This window comes from Limulus polyphemus, unplaced genomic scaffold, assembly GCF_000517525.1.
Source record: "Limulus polyphemus unplaced genomic scaffold, Limulus_polyphemus-2.1.2 Scaffold160, whole genome shotgun sequence".
NCBI classification, from domain to species: domain Eukaryota; kingdom Metazoa; phylum Arthropoda; class Merostomata; order Xiphosura; family Limulidae; genus Limulus; species Limulus polyphemus.
The window spans coordinates 314,026-335,339 of record NW_013665770.1 but is presented as its reverse complement, the minus strand read 5'-3'; the positions used below and the strand labels follow the sequence as shown (position 1 = coordinate 335,339).

Genomic DNA, 21,314 nt, shown 5'->3' with positions numbered 1-21,314 from the left:
GGCGGTGGGTGGTGATGACTAGCTGCCTTCCCTCTAGTCTTACACTGCTAAATTAGGGACGGCTAGCGCAGATAGCCCTCGTGTAGCTTTGCGCGAAATTCCAAAACAAACAAACAATTCTTAAGCAAATCACAGAACTTAGATTCATCATTTTGGAATTTATCATTTCTGTTTCGATGAGTCCAAGCTAGCTTCAATGCCGCGAAACAACGGTCACCACATATGTAACGTATTCGTTCAGATCTACACGAAAAAATTTCATGATTTTAAAAGTGTCGCTAATGGAGGACGTGACCTATCATCCAGTATCCGAACTGAGTTCGTAGTGTTGGCTGGAAACGTATCAAGGTACCGGTCCAAACACTATATTAGTTAGTAACATTACATCATTTATTAATATATTTAACTTCATTTGCGACATTTCCAGCCGACCCACGATCTCCGGTATTGGACAATAGGTCTCGTCCTCCATCATTGACAATCTTATATGTTCCGACGTTTAGTATAGATTGAATATAAGCTTTTGTTTCGTTCTGTACGATGGGGAACTCCGACTATCTCGTTGTTTGCCTACAATTTTTATCTGGCATGAGACTTCGAGACTGTCATAAAACACCTAAAATATTTTCTTTTCATCAACAAAAAAATATCACCACAGTGACAATATGTTCAGCATTGTACACCGTCCAATTCAGAGCGAATGTTTCACACAACAAAACTGATAATTTCATCTCTCTGTTTTCATAATTAATAAAGTTACATTACACATATGACTATTAGCCCTCATCCTAACCTTATGATAATTTGATCAATATCCTTAAACGTCAAAATAATGATCTTCATCGGCAATCATAAGACTATTTTAAAAGTGTATAACATCGGCAATCATAAGTCTATTTTAAAAGTGAATAACATCGGCAATCATAAGACTATTTTAAAAGTGTATAACATCGGCAATCATAAGACTATTTTAAAAGTGAATAACATCGGCAATCATAAGACTATTTTAAAAGTGAATAACATCGGCAATCATAAGACTATTTTAAAAGTGAATAACATCGGCAGTCATAAGACTATTTTAATAGTGAATAACATCGGCAATCATAAGACTATTTTAACATTTTCTCATCTCTGAACTTCAGTAACTGTAACTTAAAGATAACTTTAACTTATTCCTGTAACTACAGTGGAATCTACTAGATTTTCGTAAATCTTATAACAACTTTATTGACATTTAAGATGTGAATACTCTATTATTATGTTATACAGTAAGAATAATAATAACTTTATTATGCATAATCTTTGAATGATAATCTTTAAAAATAAATCTAATCATGTTGGTGAATGATTTTCTTTATGTTAATCTTATAAAAACACTCTTTATAAACTGATTTCATGTAAAGGATAGATTTATATTTTCTTATAGACCGTACCTTTTGCCTTGAGATCACAAAACTTAGAAGTATATTACCATGCTGAAAAACGTCCACTGTAATATTCATGATACTTATTGTTCCAATGATAGAGTGATGTAACAAAATATTTAACACATTCTCCGTCTTTTATAAGAACCACAGTCAGTGTTCTGTGTCGTAGTATATCACATGAGGTATAGTAGTTCTTGGTTTCATTACATGATATAGAACTGAATTTTCATCGAGAAGCAGACGCTGACCAGCATGTGATTAACGAACAAAGGTCAAAGCATTGATCACAGAGTTTTACCCTTTGGCGTCACTTCTTAGAAAGTTCCGTTGTTTAGTTGAGGAGTGTTTAAATACTTAATCATATATCTGAGTAAATAAAACAACTCTCTATAAACAAAATAAATAGGACACTCACCAAAATGATTTGTAAGGAAATGATGATCACATGTTTGTATATTTTGAAAATATTCCGCAATGTTTGAGTATCTGTGATATTTTATAAGTCTCTATTTACATATAGTGAAGGTAGCATATGGTGTGACACATCACTTTTAAGCTGTAGGGGAGTGGTAATGTGAAGGTCAAGATCTAGTGTTCAGCACGACGGGGGACAGTCAATTTAGCTACGGATTTCAAGTATATGGTATGTTTTCCAAAATAACGAAACTTTGATTACTTTGGATAATGCACCTTATGTTTCCTTTATGACGATTTATTCAATTTGACTAATAATATGCTAGAACACGTATATATATCACAAATATTATTACATTGGGCTGTAAATCAGTATCTTATAAACTAAGATGTTTTCTTAAATAGCATATTAGTATATCTTGAGGTTTTGATAAATAAACGTTTCATTATGTTTGTTAAATATGTTATTTTACTTACATATATTAATGATATTACATCGGGTTATGATGAAACATGAGTTCTGTATATCGAATGTAAATGTAGATTTGATAGAAGCTGATATTCATATGGCGTATTTTATCATAAAAGACTAAGCTAGACGTGTACAGGTCAGTAATTCATAAACTAAGAAGTTTTCGCAAATAGTATCTTAGTGTATTTTGAAGTTTTGTTAACAAATGTTTTAATATGTGGAACACTTAAGTCTGAGATTTTACTAACATATACTAAAAATAATATATTAGTCTATGGTGAGTTTCATATAAAAAAATCACAGAACACTGATTTCTAACTGGGGATTTTTATACATTTGTACATTTATACATTTCATTGTAAATGAAAGATAATTCATGTTACAGTAACAATTTCAAAATCCACGTGAGGAAATACCTGTTTTTAAATAATCGAAGAATAAACACTTGATCCATAACTAAATGTTCTTTTACGACTATGATTGTCAACTCTTTTTTCGGTATTGTTCATTTGTGAAAAATGTGTTTGATACTTTGTTAAACTAATAAGTTTAAATAGTATAGTGTACATAAAGTTAAGTTTTGCACTGATTTTTAGATGAAAAAAATATAATACAAGTTACCGTAACATTGTTTCACAAATCTATGTCAGTTTTGAAAAATTACATTTTCTGAGTCCGAAACGTCAATGAACAAATATGATATGTGATTGGAAGCTTGTTAATAGCTAAGTAAAAATTAGATTTATGTTGTAGACTGATGTGTCTTAACTTGTGAATGAGTTTATCAACACTACCTGAACATTACTAACTCTGTTACCAGTCAAGTACACAATTCGTTGTATTGTAAAATGAAATCTCATACATTTCACATGTTTATGTTTTTTTTAGATATCATAAATATTAAAAGCAGAACTTAATCTCTCATAGTCAAATTAATTTTCATTTTGAAAAATAAAGATTCTGCCATTCTGAATTACAAAAATATCATGATAATCAAATCGATATGTAAACAAAATAGAGGAGATATTATTAACTTCTCCTTTTGAAAAAAAAGGACTTAATAACAACAGAGACCTCACTGATAAAATGACAACTAATGCAATAGCAGTACAAAGAATGAAAAACCATCTTTAAAATAAACCCCCAGTGGCACAGCGGTATGTCTGTGGACTTACAACGCTAGAATCCGGGTTTCGATACCCGTGGTGAACAGAGCACAGGTAGCCCTTTGTGTAGCTTTGTGCTTCATTACAAACAAATTTTAAAATAAAAAGAAACCAACACCTACCAGGATATGTGACACGTGTATTTTTAGTGTTAACAAAGACTATTGTGAAGATTGTAAAATAATACATGGTATAATGTTTTTTGAAGAATTGGGATGCCAACACGGTGATTTGTGTTCCCAAAGATATTTCAGACATTTAGTATGTTCTGTATATAAAATTGTTATGACATTGAATGTCAGTGTAATAAATTCTAATGGAAACAAAACCTTCGTCTTGTCATTGATTTTAAAATGTCATAATATAAACCTACCGCTGCTGCTACATAAATCAGAACTGACCTTTGTCATCTAGCTGTCAATGACCTCATTATATAGCATTTGAAAACTTCGTCTAATATATAGCAACACTCCTTCAAATTATGTGTTAGCTTCGAAGCATTATAACACGAGATATTTAAAATAATAATTATACATTAGTGTATAACGAAATATCATGCATTTCACATGTTTACGTAAATATCAAAAGTATAATTGAATAGATCTTTCATTTTTAAAACTATTCTAAGCAGACTGACAAAGTCTGAACATCTGACCGTTTGTCGGCACAATATTGCGTAGAAATCATGCAATAATTGTACGCTAACTGAAATGTTCCGTAAAAGATTGAGAATATAAATTTAGCGTTTTTTATTCACTATGTAAAGTGAAAGAGCTATGTTTACTGACTGTTGAATTCATTGAGGTAAAGTATGGTGAACATTAAACTTATGTAGAAAATATACGATCATGTAGAGCTTGAACCGTTTATTTTTAAGACTAAGTATAATTTAAATACATAGATAGCGACAATGTATTATAACTGACTTTTCGTTTATGTGAAATAGACTTGGCCAACTCAGAACTGATCTTTGTCATGTAGGTCAATGACCTTTCTCTCCTTTCTGTATCTTCTTTTTCTCTGTCTACCCTTCTCACGTGACGAGCTTTGTATTTCTTAACAGACAAAGATTAGCTAGCTTGACGTCAGTGATGTGTGTGGTATTTCATAATAGTGTTTAGACAGTTTCAATGTTTTATGAAATTTTAATACAAAATGGACGGATAAACAGTAAGTCATTCATGTATTATATTTAGTTACAGCAAAATGAATTAGCCTTATTCAAATATTGGGTAATATGTATGTTATATTACATGTCTCGTTGACTTGTGAAAGCGAAATAGCAGGTGTCCTACGGAACATTGTCTGAAAGAAGTTATGAACACTAGAAATTTATTTGATACCTTCACAAGATTTGTGCACATGAAAGAAGTTTGGAAGTGTGTTTGCCAGTGAGCAACTACATGATCATGTAGAAAAACAATTGTACATTGTCTATCTGGATCCGAGTCATGAACCTGGTAGCTACTGTGTCTGTATTTACATTGGTCAAGATGAGAAGATTCATTAGGACTGCCTCCATATAATCTCAACATAAGAAAGTCATCAAGAAGAACTGTCGAACGTAAACTTACAACAAAAAAGTACTACAAGGACCGTATTCATCTGTGTGTGTGGACAATATTTTACATAATATGCTTATTATCGTAGTCGGCAAGTGTCCAAGAAAGCTCAGTCCTCAAAGATTTATGAAAAATGGTAAGTATTGTTGTTCATGAAAGTACAGTATTCACCCTTGTAAAACTCATCTAAGATAAAACTATAAAGTAACATGTGTAAATGAATTATTTTGCCAAGTTATACGTATATCATAAAGTCAAACTAGTAAAACAGTAAATTTACATCATCACATGATATTTAAATAAGCGTCCTTTATCAGGATGATTTACATATAAATAGAGGAAATGTAATTAAATATAGAACTAATGATTAAGTGATTTAAACCTAGCCATGTTGAGACAGGTCGTGTGTGTCATTATCTTTGACATCATGGCCACCTATCATAGCGGCCTAGCAATGCGCCCTCTCTGATGATATCATTGCATGGCGCCAGAGCCCTCTTTTGCCATTTCATGGAACTATGACGTCATCGTCTCTGGTGACATCTTTCTTTCTACCCCTTCTCTCCCTTCCCAAGGTCGACATACGTATAGCGCCCTCTAACTGCGTATTGTACAACACCTGAGATAATTAGTAATATGCAATTTTCGTAAGATTTGATGACACTTCTAAAAAAACCTAGTTACTTAACTATTTAATTTACGTAAGGATATCTTGTTTAATTACATGTGTATCTAGCATATATCATGGATGCGAATATAGGCATCTGCTGACCTCTAAAAGTTCTTTAAACACCTGGCGTCGATGCCACCTGTCCAGAAAATTTTCCATACTGTCCACAGCTCGAGACAGTGTCTGTTTAATAATGGTTGCCACGTGGGATACGTCTTTACTGAACAGCACTTTGGTTAGTGTCATGAGAGCCATTTCTGATGTAATACTCGTGATAGAATCTCCTCCTTGCATCTGAAGTAAAACCAATCAAACAATGAATAATGCATAAAAATTAAGAAAATAAAAAATTTTCAATTTGTTGTCAAAATAGAGAAAAAGCTATTAAAAATTATATAGAATTTAGCATAAGATTATTCCTTCAAAAAAATAAAACAAAACGCTGATTACCATATAACAGACAGTCTTCTCGCAGTTGCAAAAGTGCTTTGCAAAGAAAGAGTATTGACAGGTAGTTTGAACTTGTATTTTTAAGTCACGAAACTAATGACAATTAGCCATTACTATTATATCTTTAAATTTAGTAATAGATAATGTCAACGTTTGCATAGCATTTATAATTCATGCCAGACTGTTTTAAAGATAACATAAAGACAAGCACACTAACACCTTTAGGAATATTAATACAGTTAAAAAAAATAAGCCAAGCATATTGAAGACAGTTCAGTGTAAAATATTCATTTACAGATAGTTCTCCTTAAAGAGATAAATTCTATAGAAACAAGAAACATATACGTGCTATCATGACAAAATTAATAAGCTACCTCTGAGTTGGCAGATTTTTCCGTACAAGAAACTGGTTTCTTTTTACGTACGCTATAAAACAGTTTTATCTTAATTCCATCCAATTATTATAAAGAAGAAAAATCTCTTAGAATACAGTTTGTTAGTGTGAAATTCTAAAAAATGTGTTTCTCTCTTTCCTATGTCATGTTTAAATTTATGTATTAGTGATTTGTTTTTAAATAGCCTTTTTGGTAGATAAATGAATAAAAAAGCAATATTTAGAAACAACTATTAAAACTCAGAAAGCTGAAAACAACAATAAAATATATTTTCTAGATTAGTTGGACAGTTAACTGATGAATTAAATGAATCATATTTTTATGTAAGAAGAATAGAAAATGTACAGCGTACTTACTCGTTCTCGTAAATTGTCTACCCACACAGATTTGCATCCACTTAATTTTGGGGCGTCTGGTGTCCATCTAACTGTGTCTTTACTGCATTCCCATCTAGCTAACCCTAAAGTTGGAAAACAGTTAGAATATTGATTATGGATAGAAACATTTCGAATTATTATTGTTATTCGATTTTCCGGGGCGTCATGATTTATATGATTTCATTTGATATCAGATGGTTTGTGGTAAATAGCTTAAAATAATTAGGGGAAAAAAGTGTCCAGAATGTTGCACCACAATTCTGTCAAGGATAATGCACTGGACAACATCAATTTCATAGTACAATTAATAATTAAAAATAAAATAACAACAAAAAAACAGTTTATTTGGAATTTTGAAACCGTCGTTTTGCCATCAAGGTTTCACTGTGGTTAACGTTAATACTGGTGTTAATACATCACCTAAATAAAAAATTCTCTAGTTAGTTCACATTGTAAAACTATTTTTAAAGAAAAAAGAAAACTATTAAAATGTTATATCGATCACTTCTGCCGTAAGATGGAGCCTATAAATGATGATCTGAAAGCGATCAGTTTGAAAACAATTATCTAATGTATAATTATAAAGTATCTTTAAAATATTTAGAATAATTAAAGATACAGCTTTTGTTATAAGTAATAGCTAGTTTCAAATGTGAAAGAGAGAAAACAAAATTCTTCCAGAGAACAAATAATTTATCGTGCGACTTTCTTTGGAAAAGACAAAAGGGAATAATCATTTTACCTAGGCTTAACTTAATGAGTGTTAGGATGAACTATTTTATAAATCAGTACAGGTACTTGTCACACTAATAATAAACTATATTAACATAGATGTTTTTATTGTTTACTATAAGTACAAACTTGGGTAGATTTTGTTCTGGATGCGACTTTGTAAACTTGAACACGTCGAAATCCCTTGAGTTTTGGGGCCATTTTTGATTTTATTATACAAGATACCTATTTTATTTCATTATCAAACTGGAATAGTTATTTCTAAAACACAGAAAGTATATGCTAACAATACTTTGACTCCCGTTTGAATACTTGTTTTGAAAAGTTCTTTTTTACCCCCCCCCCCCTGTAGCTCAGTGGTAAGTCTCGGGGAATATAACGTTAAAAATCGGGATTCGATACATTCAGTAGACAGGACATGGATATTCCATTGTGTATATTTGTGCTTAACAATTAACAACAACAACAAAAACTCACCAGTTGCTCCGCCGGGACATTTCTGGACAGCTGTCTCTCCAGCTAGAGTCCAATTCCACCTCACATCTCTAGAGAAAATAGGTGGACACATTTTGTGAGGGGTGAAAGGTATTGGGGATGTAAACTCTTGGGTAAGTTCTGCAAGAAAATAAAGTACTTTTCAGAATAATTACTTTGAGAAACAGAAAATCTGCATTCTCAAAAACAAGCAATCATACATCTGACCAGTATGCTTTGTTATAACATAAGCACAGAGTCTGAATCCTTTACCAACCATTATTAAGATACCACGTGAACAGTTTAGATAATAACGTCATATCCGATTGGTACATTCAATTATCATTATCCACACGTGAGTTGACTAGTTGTTTGTATTGATTTTTCCTGTTTGTCTGGCTGTTATTAAGATTGCACCTAGATAAAACAAATGTTACTAATTGCATAATGAATTCCAACCTGAAGATAAGAATGGCTAGAAAATAAACTTATTTAAACTAATCGTCTAAATGTCAAAAGCCCACCAATTTGTACTTGCTTTTTAAACTCTCTTTAAGATATTCAAACTATTAAATCTAATATTGATTTTTTTCTGCAGTAAGGTGAGACTTGTAGTACTGAGTATAAGAGCTGATGTGGGGATGATAAATGATGTTGGTAGGAATAAAAAAAACATGTTAATATTTCCTATTCTAAAAAAATATAAAGCTAAAGAATATTAAACTAAAATACCAATGTATGAAAAGAAACTGTAACTTGTTTTCATGTATAGACTAACACATTGGAACGATTCGTAAAGAAGTGGACGAATAAAATATTATTTATATATATATATATATATACATATACATGTGTGTGGGTGGGTGGGTGTGCGAGCATAAAAAATTCATAAGAATGATGACCTACATGAAGACGGGCATGATGAAAAAACAAAAGCTGAAAGAAATAATATTTTCATTATGTACTGTTATGTCCTTAGGCCTATAACTACTACATATCTTCATCCAGGATAAAATCGACAATATGACTTACAACACTGAAACGCATATTTTTCACCCTGCACTACAGGTTTTAACAAACATATACAAGCGTTAAGTTTTCGATTTTCTTAGAACAAGGCAATTAATTAATATAGATTTAAAATTCATTTTAAAGCAAATGTAAAATGAAAATTATCTACATTTTAGTGCCCATATTTGTATATGATAAAAAAAATCTGTAAAGTGAATATAATTTACAAAAAAAAGAATCAAACACTGCAGCTCGTAATACGAGAAGGTCAAAAAATGTTTTTCTGTTGTAAAAACTTTCTTCTTTTGCACACGTACACACACACAAACACAGAAACAACTTTATTAAACACAATAAATGTGTAAGTGTTAAAGTGGGTGATTTACTTTTCACATCACTCTCGTCAGTGTAGTCTTGATACACATTGTTCTTTAGGTTTGGAGATAAAACTTGGGTTGTGGCAATAGTCGTACTTGTTGTTGATGGTGTTGTGGTGGTGGTAGTTGATGTTCTTGGGGATGTGTGAAAAACACCTGAAGCTGTTGAACTAAATAAAGTTGAATTGACGTGACTTCCATTTACAATATTCGTCGGGGGATTCTTTCCTGGTTTGACGTAAGTGTCGTTAGATGGCAGCAAGATCGATGTCGTAAAAGCAGGTATAATTTCATCAGATCTGTCCGCTGTGCTTGACCCGGTGAAGGAATTAGCTATTTCAGATAATAGTATATTAATTTAAATGAACATATGGTAAATACATATATAAATATATACAGATACGGTGTAAAGACCTTCTGAATGTTTGTATATTTAATAATTATATAACCTTTAATGATAAACTATTGAAACAGATAGTAGGCATCACTATGCAGGTTAATTTCTCTTCAAATATTGCTAACTTGTATCTTTATTTTTATGAAAATAAATTTATGAAAAAAGAACAAATCCTACCAAATATATATTTACTTTCCGTTATATTGACGATTTGATATCGATCAACAGTCCAGAGTTTGAACCATCTGAAATTTATCCTAAACTTGAATTACAACGTAGCAATAGCAATAGTTTCATAACACACTATTTAAATCTAGACATTAATTTGTTAGAAAATAAAGTGCAGTTGGACATATTTGACAAAAGATGAGAATTTAATTTTTTTATCCTAGGATTGCCTTCTCCAAATAGTGTGGTGCCACATACAATGTTAAAAAGTATAATTATTTCTCAAATTAAAAGATACATAACAGTCTGCAATAAAAACACTTTTCTTTGTATATAACGTAGAATTGTTACAAGATAAACTTCTATTGAATGGTTATAATAATTACGAAATTAGTAAAGTCTTTAAATTATTTTACAATAAATTTCATAAATTATTAGAAAGTAAATCATTTACAAACAACTTGAGTACAATTATTTCTAACTTGAAATATTAAATTAATGAGAGGTCGCTAGCATATAAAATCTTATTATAAAGACTGGCGTTAACTTTATAATAATTTCAGTATTTCTGGGTCGGAAATACTAACTTCAAGCAACAGGGCATGGCTCAGTTTACCCAGTTATACTTGAAAGTCATGTCCTTAGAAAGGGAGGAGGAATGGGGTACCAGAACTACATAGATGGGTTTATAGTTAATAATAAAAACATTAACTGAAATATTATTTGAAGTATTACTGCTTATACTATATTGAATAGTTATTAATATCTTGCAGTGATAAAGTGTCAATATTACTAATACTAGAAATGTACAGTAAGGTTGTATATTTAGTAATTTAATATTGGAGTAAATATACTAAGTAGAGGGTGGTTTAATATCTTATTTCTATTTTTATGGGTTTTTTTCAGGGATCACTTTCATATCCACAACCGCCTTTAGACGGTGAGTGATAGTGGGATCTAGGACGTTGTGGGTTCTAGCACCCAGATCCTAATCCTTTTTTTTTTTCGGTTACATGCTGACTAGCTCTGCATCTCTTGCTTTGATTATTTCTGATAAACGGAATATCCCCAATGCTTTTGGAAACTATAATCGCAGACATTTTCCCTCTAAAATGATACCTTTTGTACTTTTGGTATAAAAAACAATGGTATAAAATTACATTGTTATATTAGAACTTTGTTGGCGCGTTCACTTACTTTTTGGCGTGTGCATCTACATGTACAATAAATAAATTATAGGTTATATTATATTTTCGTCAGAGCTATACAGTGCTGAGTGATCGCCTGTACGCTTTTGATGTAATACAATTTCTTTGAAAAACTGTATATATACTAAAGTAGAGAATTATATCAACTTTGGTAGACAGATAGACAGAAAAATAAACAGAACTTTTAATGTCATCAAATAAAAACAAGAGGGAATCCTCAAAAGCCACGGCACTTGATATTCTTTTAACAGGATAAGAATAAATTAATCTATGTGACCTTTTTTCCCTTTTTATTAGCTATATTTTTGTGCGCCAGTAATACCAAGCGTCGGGTGCGCGTATACCCGATTCGATTTTGTTACTCATAAGGATCTTTATAAGCCTACCCTCAAACTGAAATTCTTTTAGGCATGATTAGAATAAATTAGTCTATGAGACCTTGGACAATGTCAAATACATCAATCAAAAGGGTTTGACCTCCTGCATCGAAAAGTGTAATTAGATCTCAAATCGGTCAAGAGATAACGGAGCTATGAGCTAAAAGTATGTACTTGGAAAAAAAAAAATATGAGCCGCTCATACGACGCAAAAAAAATGTGTTTCAACAATATAACATTCAATGAATAATATTTTGATTTAGAATCTAGTAAAAACAATCCGAATAAAAACTATTTTATTATCAATGTTTACGTTTTGTGTTTCTGACACTGATGTTATTTTTTACTGACCTTTTCAGTTTTTTAAGAAAACAAAAACACTTAAAAATGAAATAAACTTTGAACAGATCAAACAATACTCTTAAGTTCTTGGTATTTAGAATATCCTTATTTTGCTTACACAAATAGATTAGGTTAAATGACAACATTATAAATAGGTTAGATTAAATGACAACATTATATATATTTTTTTTTGAAAGCACTGATTTAACAAAATATCTGTTTTTTCTGGTCCTTCGTAGTTTTCGGAGTAGAAGAGAAATCTTTATTATGGTCAAAAGTAAGCTAATTGTATAGATCAGAACTAAAATATTTCAAAATAACATAATTATTAACGAAGACAATCCGTAGTGACAAACTGACTAAAATGTTATAAAATAAACCTCTTAGAAAACAACAACAACAAATGTATAATGGTTAAATTGCATTACTCATCTATTGGATACTCTAATTGAAAATGGTATTTTCGGCCGTGGTCCCACACACTTGGCCGAGAATATACAGAAACCTTCATAAAGGTAATTATGATTGAAAATGTAATAAAATTGTTTTAATCAATATAATATAACGAAACCAGCTATAAGTTACAGAATAGGTTAACTTACGGGATATACAGTAATATTGAACCTCCAGATACTTGACTGTTCCTGGACAGGGATCGCCTCCAAATGTGTTGCTAGAAACGTAAATACTACAGCTGGACTTGTGGCTGCACCTGCGGCATATAAATGTAACAAACAAGTTAATTTGATCACGTATTTAAATTTACCAGTTTAGATCTACACAAAACTAGAAAGTCCTTAATCCTATGTAATTCAATATTCCACCAATCGGATTTCTCTATCTAATGTTTTCATAAATTACGCAGGGTTCTTTTAAAACAATACATATATTAAATCTAATAACAAGCTGTTCTTGACGAGGTAAATAATGTAGGTAAGCTTGCAATATATATATATATGTACACATATACATATGGAATAGGGATTATCTATACTTGTGAAAACGCCCCCAGTGGCACAGTGGCATGTCTGCGGACTGACAACGCTAAAATCCGGGTTTCGATACCCGTGGTGGGCAGAGCACAGATAGCCCATTGTGTAGCTTTGTGCTTAACTTCAAACAAACCTTGTGAAAATATACATATAATAATAAATTATTCAATTTATTTTCTTAACCTTTTTTTTTGTAATCTATTCCAACAGATCTCCTTACCTGTCTTTCATAATAGGAAATGACCAATACGACATGCAACTGACGCTCCAGTCAACAACTCCTTTGTCGTTACATATACTAACACTAAATCTACCATAATTTGCTCTCACTAATCGTATGTGTTTTCCTCCATTACACGATACTCTTAAGTCCCTTCCTTCACAAGCGTAGGTAGTTTCATATTCGTCTCTATCTGAAAGTATAAACAACAACCGTATTTTGAGTCATTCAATAACTTATAAGAGAAGCAGAATATCCTTTAAAGACTTCACCACGAATCAAGAAAATATCGCTACACTGTGCGTAAAAAACTATGTGAAACTGAATTATCAAATTATGACTTTATTTGTAATTTGTAAACTTATTCAGTTATTTAATCTGTACAAAGAATCACGAGAATTTTGAAAACAAAATTACTTAACTTTAATTGCATTTACTTCATATATTGAAACAGCTGAAACACTGTTACTTATTATCTACTATGAAAATAAAATATGATTTATATGATTTGCTTGCTAAGTTTTCTGCAGATGTTTATATTTTCTGTTTTTGCTTGAAGACGAACGAAGCATCTAAGGAAAAAGGAAGGCTTACTAAGGAAACAAAATTTAGTATTATATATTTCATAATACTAATGACAAGAACAGAAACATTAATTACTAAATATCGAAGAATCCTTAAATTCCCAGCTAAACGACATTTAGAACATTTTTAGTCGGTAAAGACATTTTTATATACATATATAAAAAAAGTTGCAATCGACTTGTTCAATTTTTAAACAATAAAATAATAAACAGGAAAGAAATTAAAAGAAAATCTGATGTAACTGGTGAACTTCAAATGAAAGAGAATAATTTTACTAATCCATATGCAGGAAATAAAGAACAAAATCATCAAAATAAGTTACCTAAAAGTGGGGGCCGTAAGGAAAAATTCGGGATGGAAACTGAAATAAATAAATAAAATAAACATATATATATATATGGCATAGATATAAACCGTTACTTTATGCTTAAAAATAATACTAAACATTTAGAATTACAATTAATATAGTTATTTTTTTTGGCTTGAGTAATTTAAACTTGTGACTGTAGTTTCATTTTAAACAGAAGAGGAGTTAGTTATCCGACTTATTTTAAAAGTTTTTCTCGACAACTGGACCCCAGTAGCACAGTGAAAAACCGGGTTTCGATACTTGTAGATGGCAAAGCACAGATAGCCCACTGTGTAGCTTTGTGCTTAACTGCAAACAAACTTAAGATTGATGAATAAACTATAAAGCCTTATAGAAGCATTTTCGTGTTTTTTTATATATAGGTAATATAGATAATTTTAAGTGAAGTTTCATCTCTATCACTATCGCTATGGATACTTACATGACACTATGACATCCAGAAAAGATTATCTTTACGAGTCGTACGTGTTCACTACTTACGTAGCGTATTCGTGAAGGCAATTCCAATACCCCTATCGAAACTTAAAATTGCTTAAAAGTAAAAGTCCAAAAAGTGAGTTTTTTATCAATTTCATTGCGTGTCTTTTTGTTGTTGTTGTTGTTGTTTGTTTGTTTGTTCGAATTTCGCGCAAAGCTACACGAAGACTATCTGAGCTAGCCGTCCCTAATTTATCAGTGTAAGACTAGAAGGAAGTCAGCAAGTCATCATCGTCACCACCCACTGGGATTGACCGTAACATTATAAAGCCCCACGGGTGAAAGGACGTGTTCGGTGGGAGGGGGGATTCGAAGCAGCGGCCCTCAGATAGAGAGTCGAGCGCCCTAACCAGCTGACCATGCCGGGGTCATATGTATCTCCTCAAGTAGTGATAGAAATAAATTAGTGAACATAAACTGGCTGACCAACAGGGAATCAAATTCCAATAGTATTTTGATGAAGGTTTCTTTTAGTGAGATATGGACTTGCCCATTAGAAGATGTTCTACGAAAGCGATATTATACGTAGAAAGAACCTAAACAACTGTAAAACTAAATCTCATATCCGTATTGGATTTTTAAAAGTTTCTTATTTGTTTCAGAATTTCGCGCAAAACTACAAAAGAGCTAATTGCACATATCCTTTCTACGTTTGAGCTGATAGACTATAATGAATGTAACTAGTTGACACTATCTTCTGTCAATTCTTGGGCTAGTTGTGTCTGATCGAATAATGGAATTTCACTGTCACTCTTAAAGCGCACCCAAGCCCAGAAGTGCGTAGTGCGTCTATTGGGCAACAGGTGGCGAACCGCGAACCCTTAGATTTACAGTGTGGGTACTCTTACCACTAATCCACGCCCAGTCTTCCTTAAAGATTATCTACCGAAACCAATTTGAGATATACTTATGGTGACTTCAGATAACACGTTAGGATTAACAAAAAGTCGCTTTGAAAAATGACTTATTTAAGATAATTTCATTCAGGAATATAAAACTCAACATATCAGAGCTTTATTCACGAGTTAATGTCGCCTGAAAACTGTTGCCTTACTTCTGATTTAATGTTGTAGCTATGTGAATGGAGCATGTAAGTTTTAGTCCTACCATATTGTCGCAACTACTTGATACTTCGTTCGTAGGTTTGCTTTTGCTTTAATAACGTTGCTACTGAGCAAATTCACACCTCTGCTTCTGATTTAACGTCATAATAGCTTAAAGCTTGGAAGTATTACTCTTAACTTAATGCCTAAACTACGTGAATATCTCACGTTTTTACTTTTACCTTAATAATACTACTACGGTAAAACTTCACAGGTTTAGTCTTGACTTAATTTCGTAATTATATTAAGAACACGTAAATGTCATTCTGTCTTTAATCCTGTAACTTACTGTAAATACATAACAGGTTCTCATATTCAGTCGTTGATTTATTCAAGATTGAGAAATGGTTGAACTAAGTGATAAATTAATAATTTTCTTCTTAATTTGATTTCACATTCAGTGTATGTTTATTTCATTCTTCTCACCAACAAGCCCCCCCCCCCAGTGGCACAGCGGTATGTCTGCGGGCTTACAACGCTAGAAACCGATTTTCGATACCCGTGTTGGGCAAAGCACAGATAGCCCATTGTGTAGCTTTGTGCTTTACTTCAAACAAAGAAACTCAATAAGATGAGGAAATTAAATCTATTAAAATGACATTTCATTTTATAATGGTTGGAGCATAAAAAGCTTATGTTCTGAGGAGTCGATACCTTTAAAAGGTAAAGAAATATTTTTCTCGTGATTAGTATTGTATTAAACGTCAACAGAAATAATGTTTAATAATAATTATTCAAACTATTTCTTGCTTTTGAAGTTGTTATTTAAAATAAATACATATTCAATTATTTGCTTAACACTGGGTAATAGAAAAATATTCCCCTTTCAAAAATTTTGTGAAATGTAGGCTCGTTTATCTTATAAAGTTACGTAAAATTTTAATTTTGTTCAGACGTGAAATGTATCGCTAGAGCTTAGAACCACTAAATTTGAGAGTTACAGTTGCAAATGCCTCTAGACCAACCGCAGGTGGCGACGGAAGTTTGGACATACACTAATCCCTCTTTTTAATCCCTTAAAGGAATTCCAAGAGCCAGTTGAGTGGTTGGACTGGTTTTGTCATTTTTAGGTCTCACGTGTTCACCTTGGTGCTATGCAGCAAGTTGGGATTGCTTTTCACGAAAAATACAGGAGTACAAAATCCGGGGCTGATTTTTGTTCGGGTTTGAAGACCCTGGGAATTCACGTGGTATCAGAAGTGCAAGAAGAAATAGAGAGGAGATTATGACAATTGTGAACGCTCGTGCGTCGTTCTAATCATTTTATTGAGCGAAAGAAGCTGTTTCCCAAGGTTTGTTATAAATTCTCTTTGCTAAACTTTTAAGTGTCTGCCTTGGAGACCTTTTTTCCTAGTAAAGCCGATTAAAAGCTAAATATCTTGTAAAACATTTTTCACGCTACAAGTCTAGAAATCTAGAAAAGGGAAGCCTTTAGTTCTGTGTCGCAAAAAAAAAATTAAAGACTTGGCGAATCATAGAATTTATTTTTACTAAGTAACTACAAACAAAATCAAGTCGGACATAACAATATATAAGACTGTAATTACGAGTTGCATAAACTGTGTTATTCTTTATATATATATATATAACTAACAAATTATGTATTGCAAATGGGATATGAGAAAACTTGGGTTGTTCTTCTCATTTCACGTTTTATGAAGAGTAATACATATTTTTCCATGTAACATAATTGTTACCAAAGTATCATTAATTCCATAGATCTAAGTAATAAAATTTAAAGTAATCAAAACTACTTGCTTATAAACAAAAGGACGCGTAAAAGTATAATTAATTCATTACGCAATGCATTTTTTACTAATCATATTTTAAATATTGTACTTTGTTCTAACATCAAGCTGTTGCTCTTGAAAACCAAAATTGGTTTTGAGATAACATTGTATGTAAAAAAAAAATCAACATGTAAATTGTTCAAGGTGAGTAAGGTCCACTTGATTTTAACCAGTCCATCAAGCAAGCTAAGAGACAAAGAGGGTTCTGTGTGAGCGATCGAAACCATTCCAGCTTCTACGACGGTTTCCTTGGGCTTGAGAGAACTGGCACTGAAAAGGCTACAGGGTGTGACAAAATCTATATATTTCTCAAGGCCTGGGGGGATACTGTCTGCCATACCGTATAGCTCGTCCTCGGAGGCGCCAGTAGTATAGTGATATGCCTAAGACTAGATTGTTCTGAAAAAGTACAACAACAGTTTCGAGGTAACATAAGACCAGCTAAATAATTTCAGTGAACTTATAATAGATGAAATTAAAAAGAGAAAAGGTGAGACAAGTGAATTTGTCAATGGATTCTCGTAACTGGTAATTTATTATAACATATGTTTCTCTTGTGTCCTATAATAGTCCCAACCATGGTTTTCAGTACGATTTGTTCAACAATTTATAATGTAGACGAGAATTATAAAGCGAAAGAAAAAAGTAAATCGAACTATTAATTCTTGCTGCAACGTATAATTTTCGCATATTTATATAGATATGTACTATCAAAAAAGATTGATTCACAATTTGAAAGACAAAAAGCCTTAGCTTTCAGAAGATATTTTATAGGTTATTTACTCAAACTATTGGCGCAAAATGGTTTAGAAACCACATACGACCCTTTGTCGTGCTAATTCTAATAGTTTATAAGTGAAACTAAAGAATAATAATATGTCAACCCCGTGGAACACGAAAGATATTATGTTATTCTAGGTGCTATTTATATTATCAATTGCATGAACAGTACTTGTTATGATGTGAACTAAATTAAAGAAGTGAAATATAATTATTGCCAATTTTTATTTAAGTTATCTTCAATTCAGAATTAGGGTGATGATATATAACACAATATTATTTATTTATCTTTAACACCAAATACCTATTTATTATTATTATTATTATTATTTGAATTAACTTTACTGCCATTCAGAAGAACTTTGCGAACCAGCAGTCTTATCTTCTTGCTTCTGGAGCGGATCAAACAATCACGGCGTCAGACTACATTAGTACGTATAAGAACTTATAAGTAAAAGCAAAGAAAAATATTTTTAATATATCATCCAGACAAAATCCGCCATATGCCGTGCCGACGAGACCTTTTGCCTAAAATCAGGGCTCATAAGATCAGCTGAGCAAATATTGCTATAAGTTACAATTGCCCTGAAAAACAAAAAACGAATTGACTGCATGAACAAAGTTTCGTGGTAGGTAAAATAAAACGGACGATAAAGTATTTCAGAAGTAAAGAAATATTTAACTTCGAGTAAGTTTAAGAGTTCTTCTTCCCGGCATTCGTGAGATACTGTAACAAAGTGTAGGAACAGCGGCCATACTGATAAAGACTGCTTATTAATCACGTTTCAATTTCAACGCATTATTAAGATTAATTGACAGTGAGGAAAAGAAGGATGTTTCTCGGGGCAAAAGTCAACACTGGATGAAGTAGTGTTTAAGATACTAACGTGAGAACTGTTCGTGTCACTTCCCATAATTCCTTGCTGCTTGTCTGTATATTCAAACTTAGGTGTTATAGTAAAACATGTTTCATTCTTCATTTTGCTACACATAATATGCATACAGTACTCCCTCTTTATTAAGTTGTCATGTAAAAAATCGTGTTTCGTAAGATAGAGGGCTCATTTATATCATGTTTTTTATATTGATTATTACTCGTAAGAACCTCAACTTTAGTGGCGACATGAACTTTTAAGATAACAAATCAACTGACTACATTAATATTAATGCAACTCCTTACAATTTATAATCATCAGGGTAAGCAAAAGAGCTCCTGATGAAAGCCGTTGTTCATGCTCGTTCTCTAGGCCAATAGAAATATCTGATAAACAGGGTTATGTAGGTGTGATTACAACTATGGATGATAACCAATCTGGCCATACCGTGCAGCAAGACCTTACTAAAACACAGACAAATCAGTGTTTTTTTATTTTCTTTACTTTGTTTGTTAGTTTGTTTATTTTAGTGCAAAGCCACATTGGGCTATCTGCTGTGTCCACCGCCGGGAGTCAAACAAACCACGGATTTTAGGGTTGTAAGTCCTGAGACATACCACTGCCCCACCAGGAAACTGTTTTCTTTAAAAACATAAAAATGAATTGCTTAAATTCACTATCTTAAACATTTAAACATCATTTTTCTATCTTATGCAAATTAATGTTTGAATTAATTATTTCAAGACAAAGTGAGAGAAAAAGAGTTATATAGCCAAATACTTACTTACATATGCAAATATATAAATATATATTTCAAAAGATTAAGTCAAGTGTAAGCAACTCCAAAAGTTCTTAAAACTAAAACCAAACGTTTCTATTACTGGCGTTTATTCGCACAACTTATAAAAAAAGTGCATTTTTTGCTTGTGCATACATCAGAAATGTTATGAACGTAGAAATTTATTTGTCGATAATATACGACATATAACAACAAATCTGCACGCTTAACTTCATTGCAGTTAAAGTACAAATTTTATCGAAATTTAAAATAAAGCAATAGGCCATATTGACCCTATAGCTATCTAGATATGTGTCCATGTTTTATGTATAATTATTGTTTAAATAGTAAAATATTTAAAAAAAGATACACACGTATTTTGTCTTTGTTTAACGAATTTTATCAAACGAAATGCAACTCCTACTTCAAATAAGCGACATATTATTTGTGTTTTACGTTTTTAGCACTTAAACAAAATCACTTACTTTAATTGGAGATAGCGTTAAAACTGCGGATTCATGTTCGTGTAACGCACTGTTTCTCTTTCAGAAAATGTTCCAATTATAACAAGGGTAGAACACAATCCCGCTTTTCTCCAAAGGGACCTTAGAGATACAGAAAGTGAAGTAGCGACGTATTAAGATAACAATAGAGACCAAAAACCATTTAGAGATCCAACAGCTGATTGATGAATAACTCATATTACGAGCAACCACCTATTTAAGTCACTTGAACTAGAGATATGACTTAAGTCGTTATTCATTCTAGTCAAGATTAAGAAATCCATTCATCATACTCTTTAATATATTCTGTAACAGTCCTTGCGACGTCTGTGGAAATGCCTAAAACGACGCATCATATTAGAACGTTCAACAATATGTAAAACTATATGAATAAGAAGAGACAGATCAGATTCAGAAAGCATCAGCGTCAAAACACTAACATAATATACTCAGTCTCGTCCAACACAACTTAGGCTCCTGGAAGGCTTAATAGAATATAGCAATAGGTATTTGCATACCAATCCCAGTGAATCTATGCTTGCTAACGCAATCTAAGAAAACTGTTTGGAATTTCTGTTCTGTTTATATAATGAAAACTAAAACTCTTAAAGTAAGCTCTCTGAATGATAAACCACGACGAAGAAATAAAATATCTGCTTGTCTGCAAATTAAATAAAAATAGAACTGTTACGTCTCCGTTTGTTAATCGATTTTCCGTAACTTCGTTCCGACGAAACTTTAGCGACACAAGTCTTTTCTTAATAAAACTGATTTATACTTTCTGAATATAACTTTACGATACACTTATTTTCAACAATCGCG

General features: G+C 32.0%; 1 protein-coding gene across 1 annotated transcript in view; it reads right to left on the bottom strand.

Annotated features, from left to right (window-relative positions):
• LOC106476895 (adhesion G protein-coupled receptor L3-like) overlaps positions 1 to 21,314 on the bottom strand; it is a 76,043-nt gene that overhangs the window by 16,328 nt on the left and 38,401 nt on the right. Inside the window, exons 3-9 of the mRNA XM_022381396.1 lie at positions 14,139 to 14,177; positions 13,232 to 13,424; positions 12,622 to 12,731; positions 9,537 to 9,860; positions 8,143 to 8,280; positions 6,913 to 7,016; positions 5,814 to 6,005 (exon numbers count right to left, since the gene is read on the bottom strand). Of these exons, the coding sequence (XP_022237104.1) occupies positions 5,814 to 6,005; positions 6,913 to 7,016; positions 8,143 to 8,280; positions 9,537 to 9,860; positions 12,622 to 12,731; positions 13,232 to 13,424; positions 14,139 to 14,177 (1,100 nt within the window). The remainder of the gene's footprint in view (positions 1 to 5,813; positions 6,006 to 6,912; positions 7,017 to 8,142; positions 8,281 to 9,536; positions 9,861 to 12,621; positions 12,732 to 13,231; positions 13,425 to 14,138; positions 14,178 to 21,314) is intronic.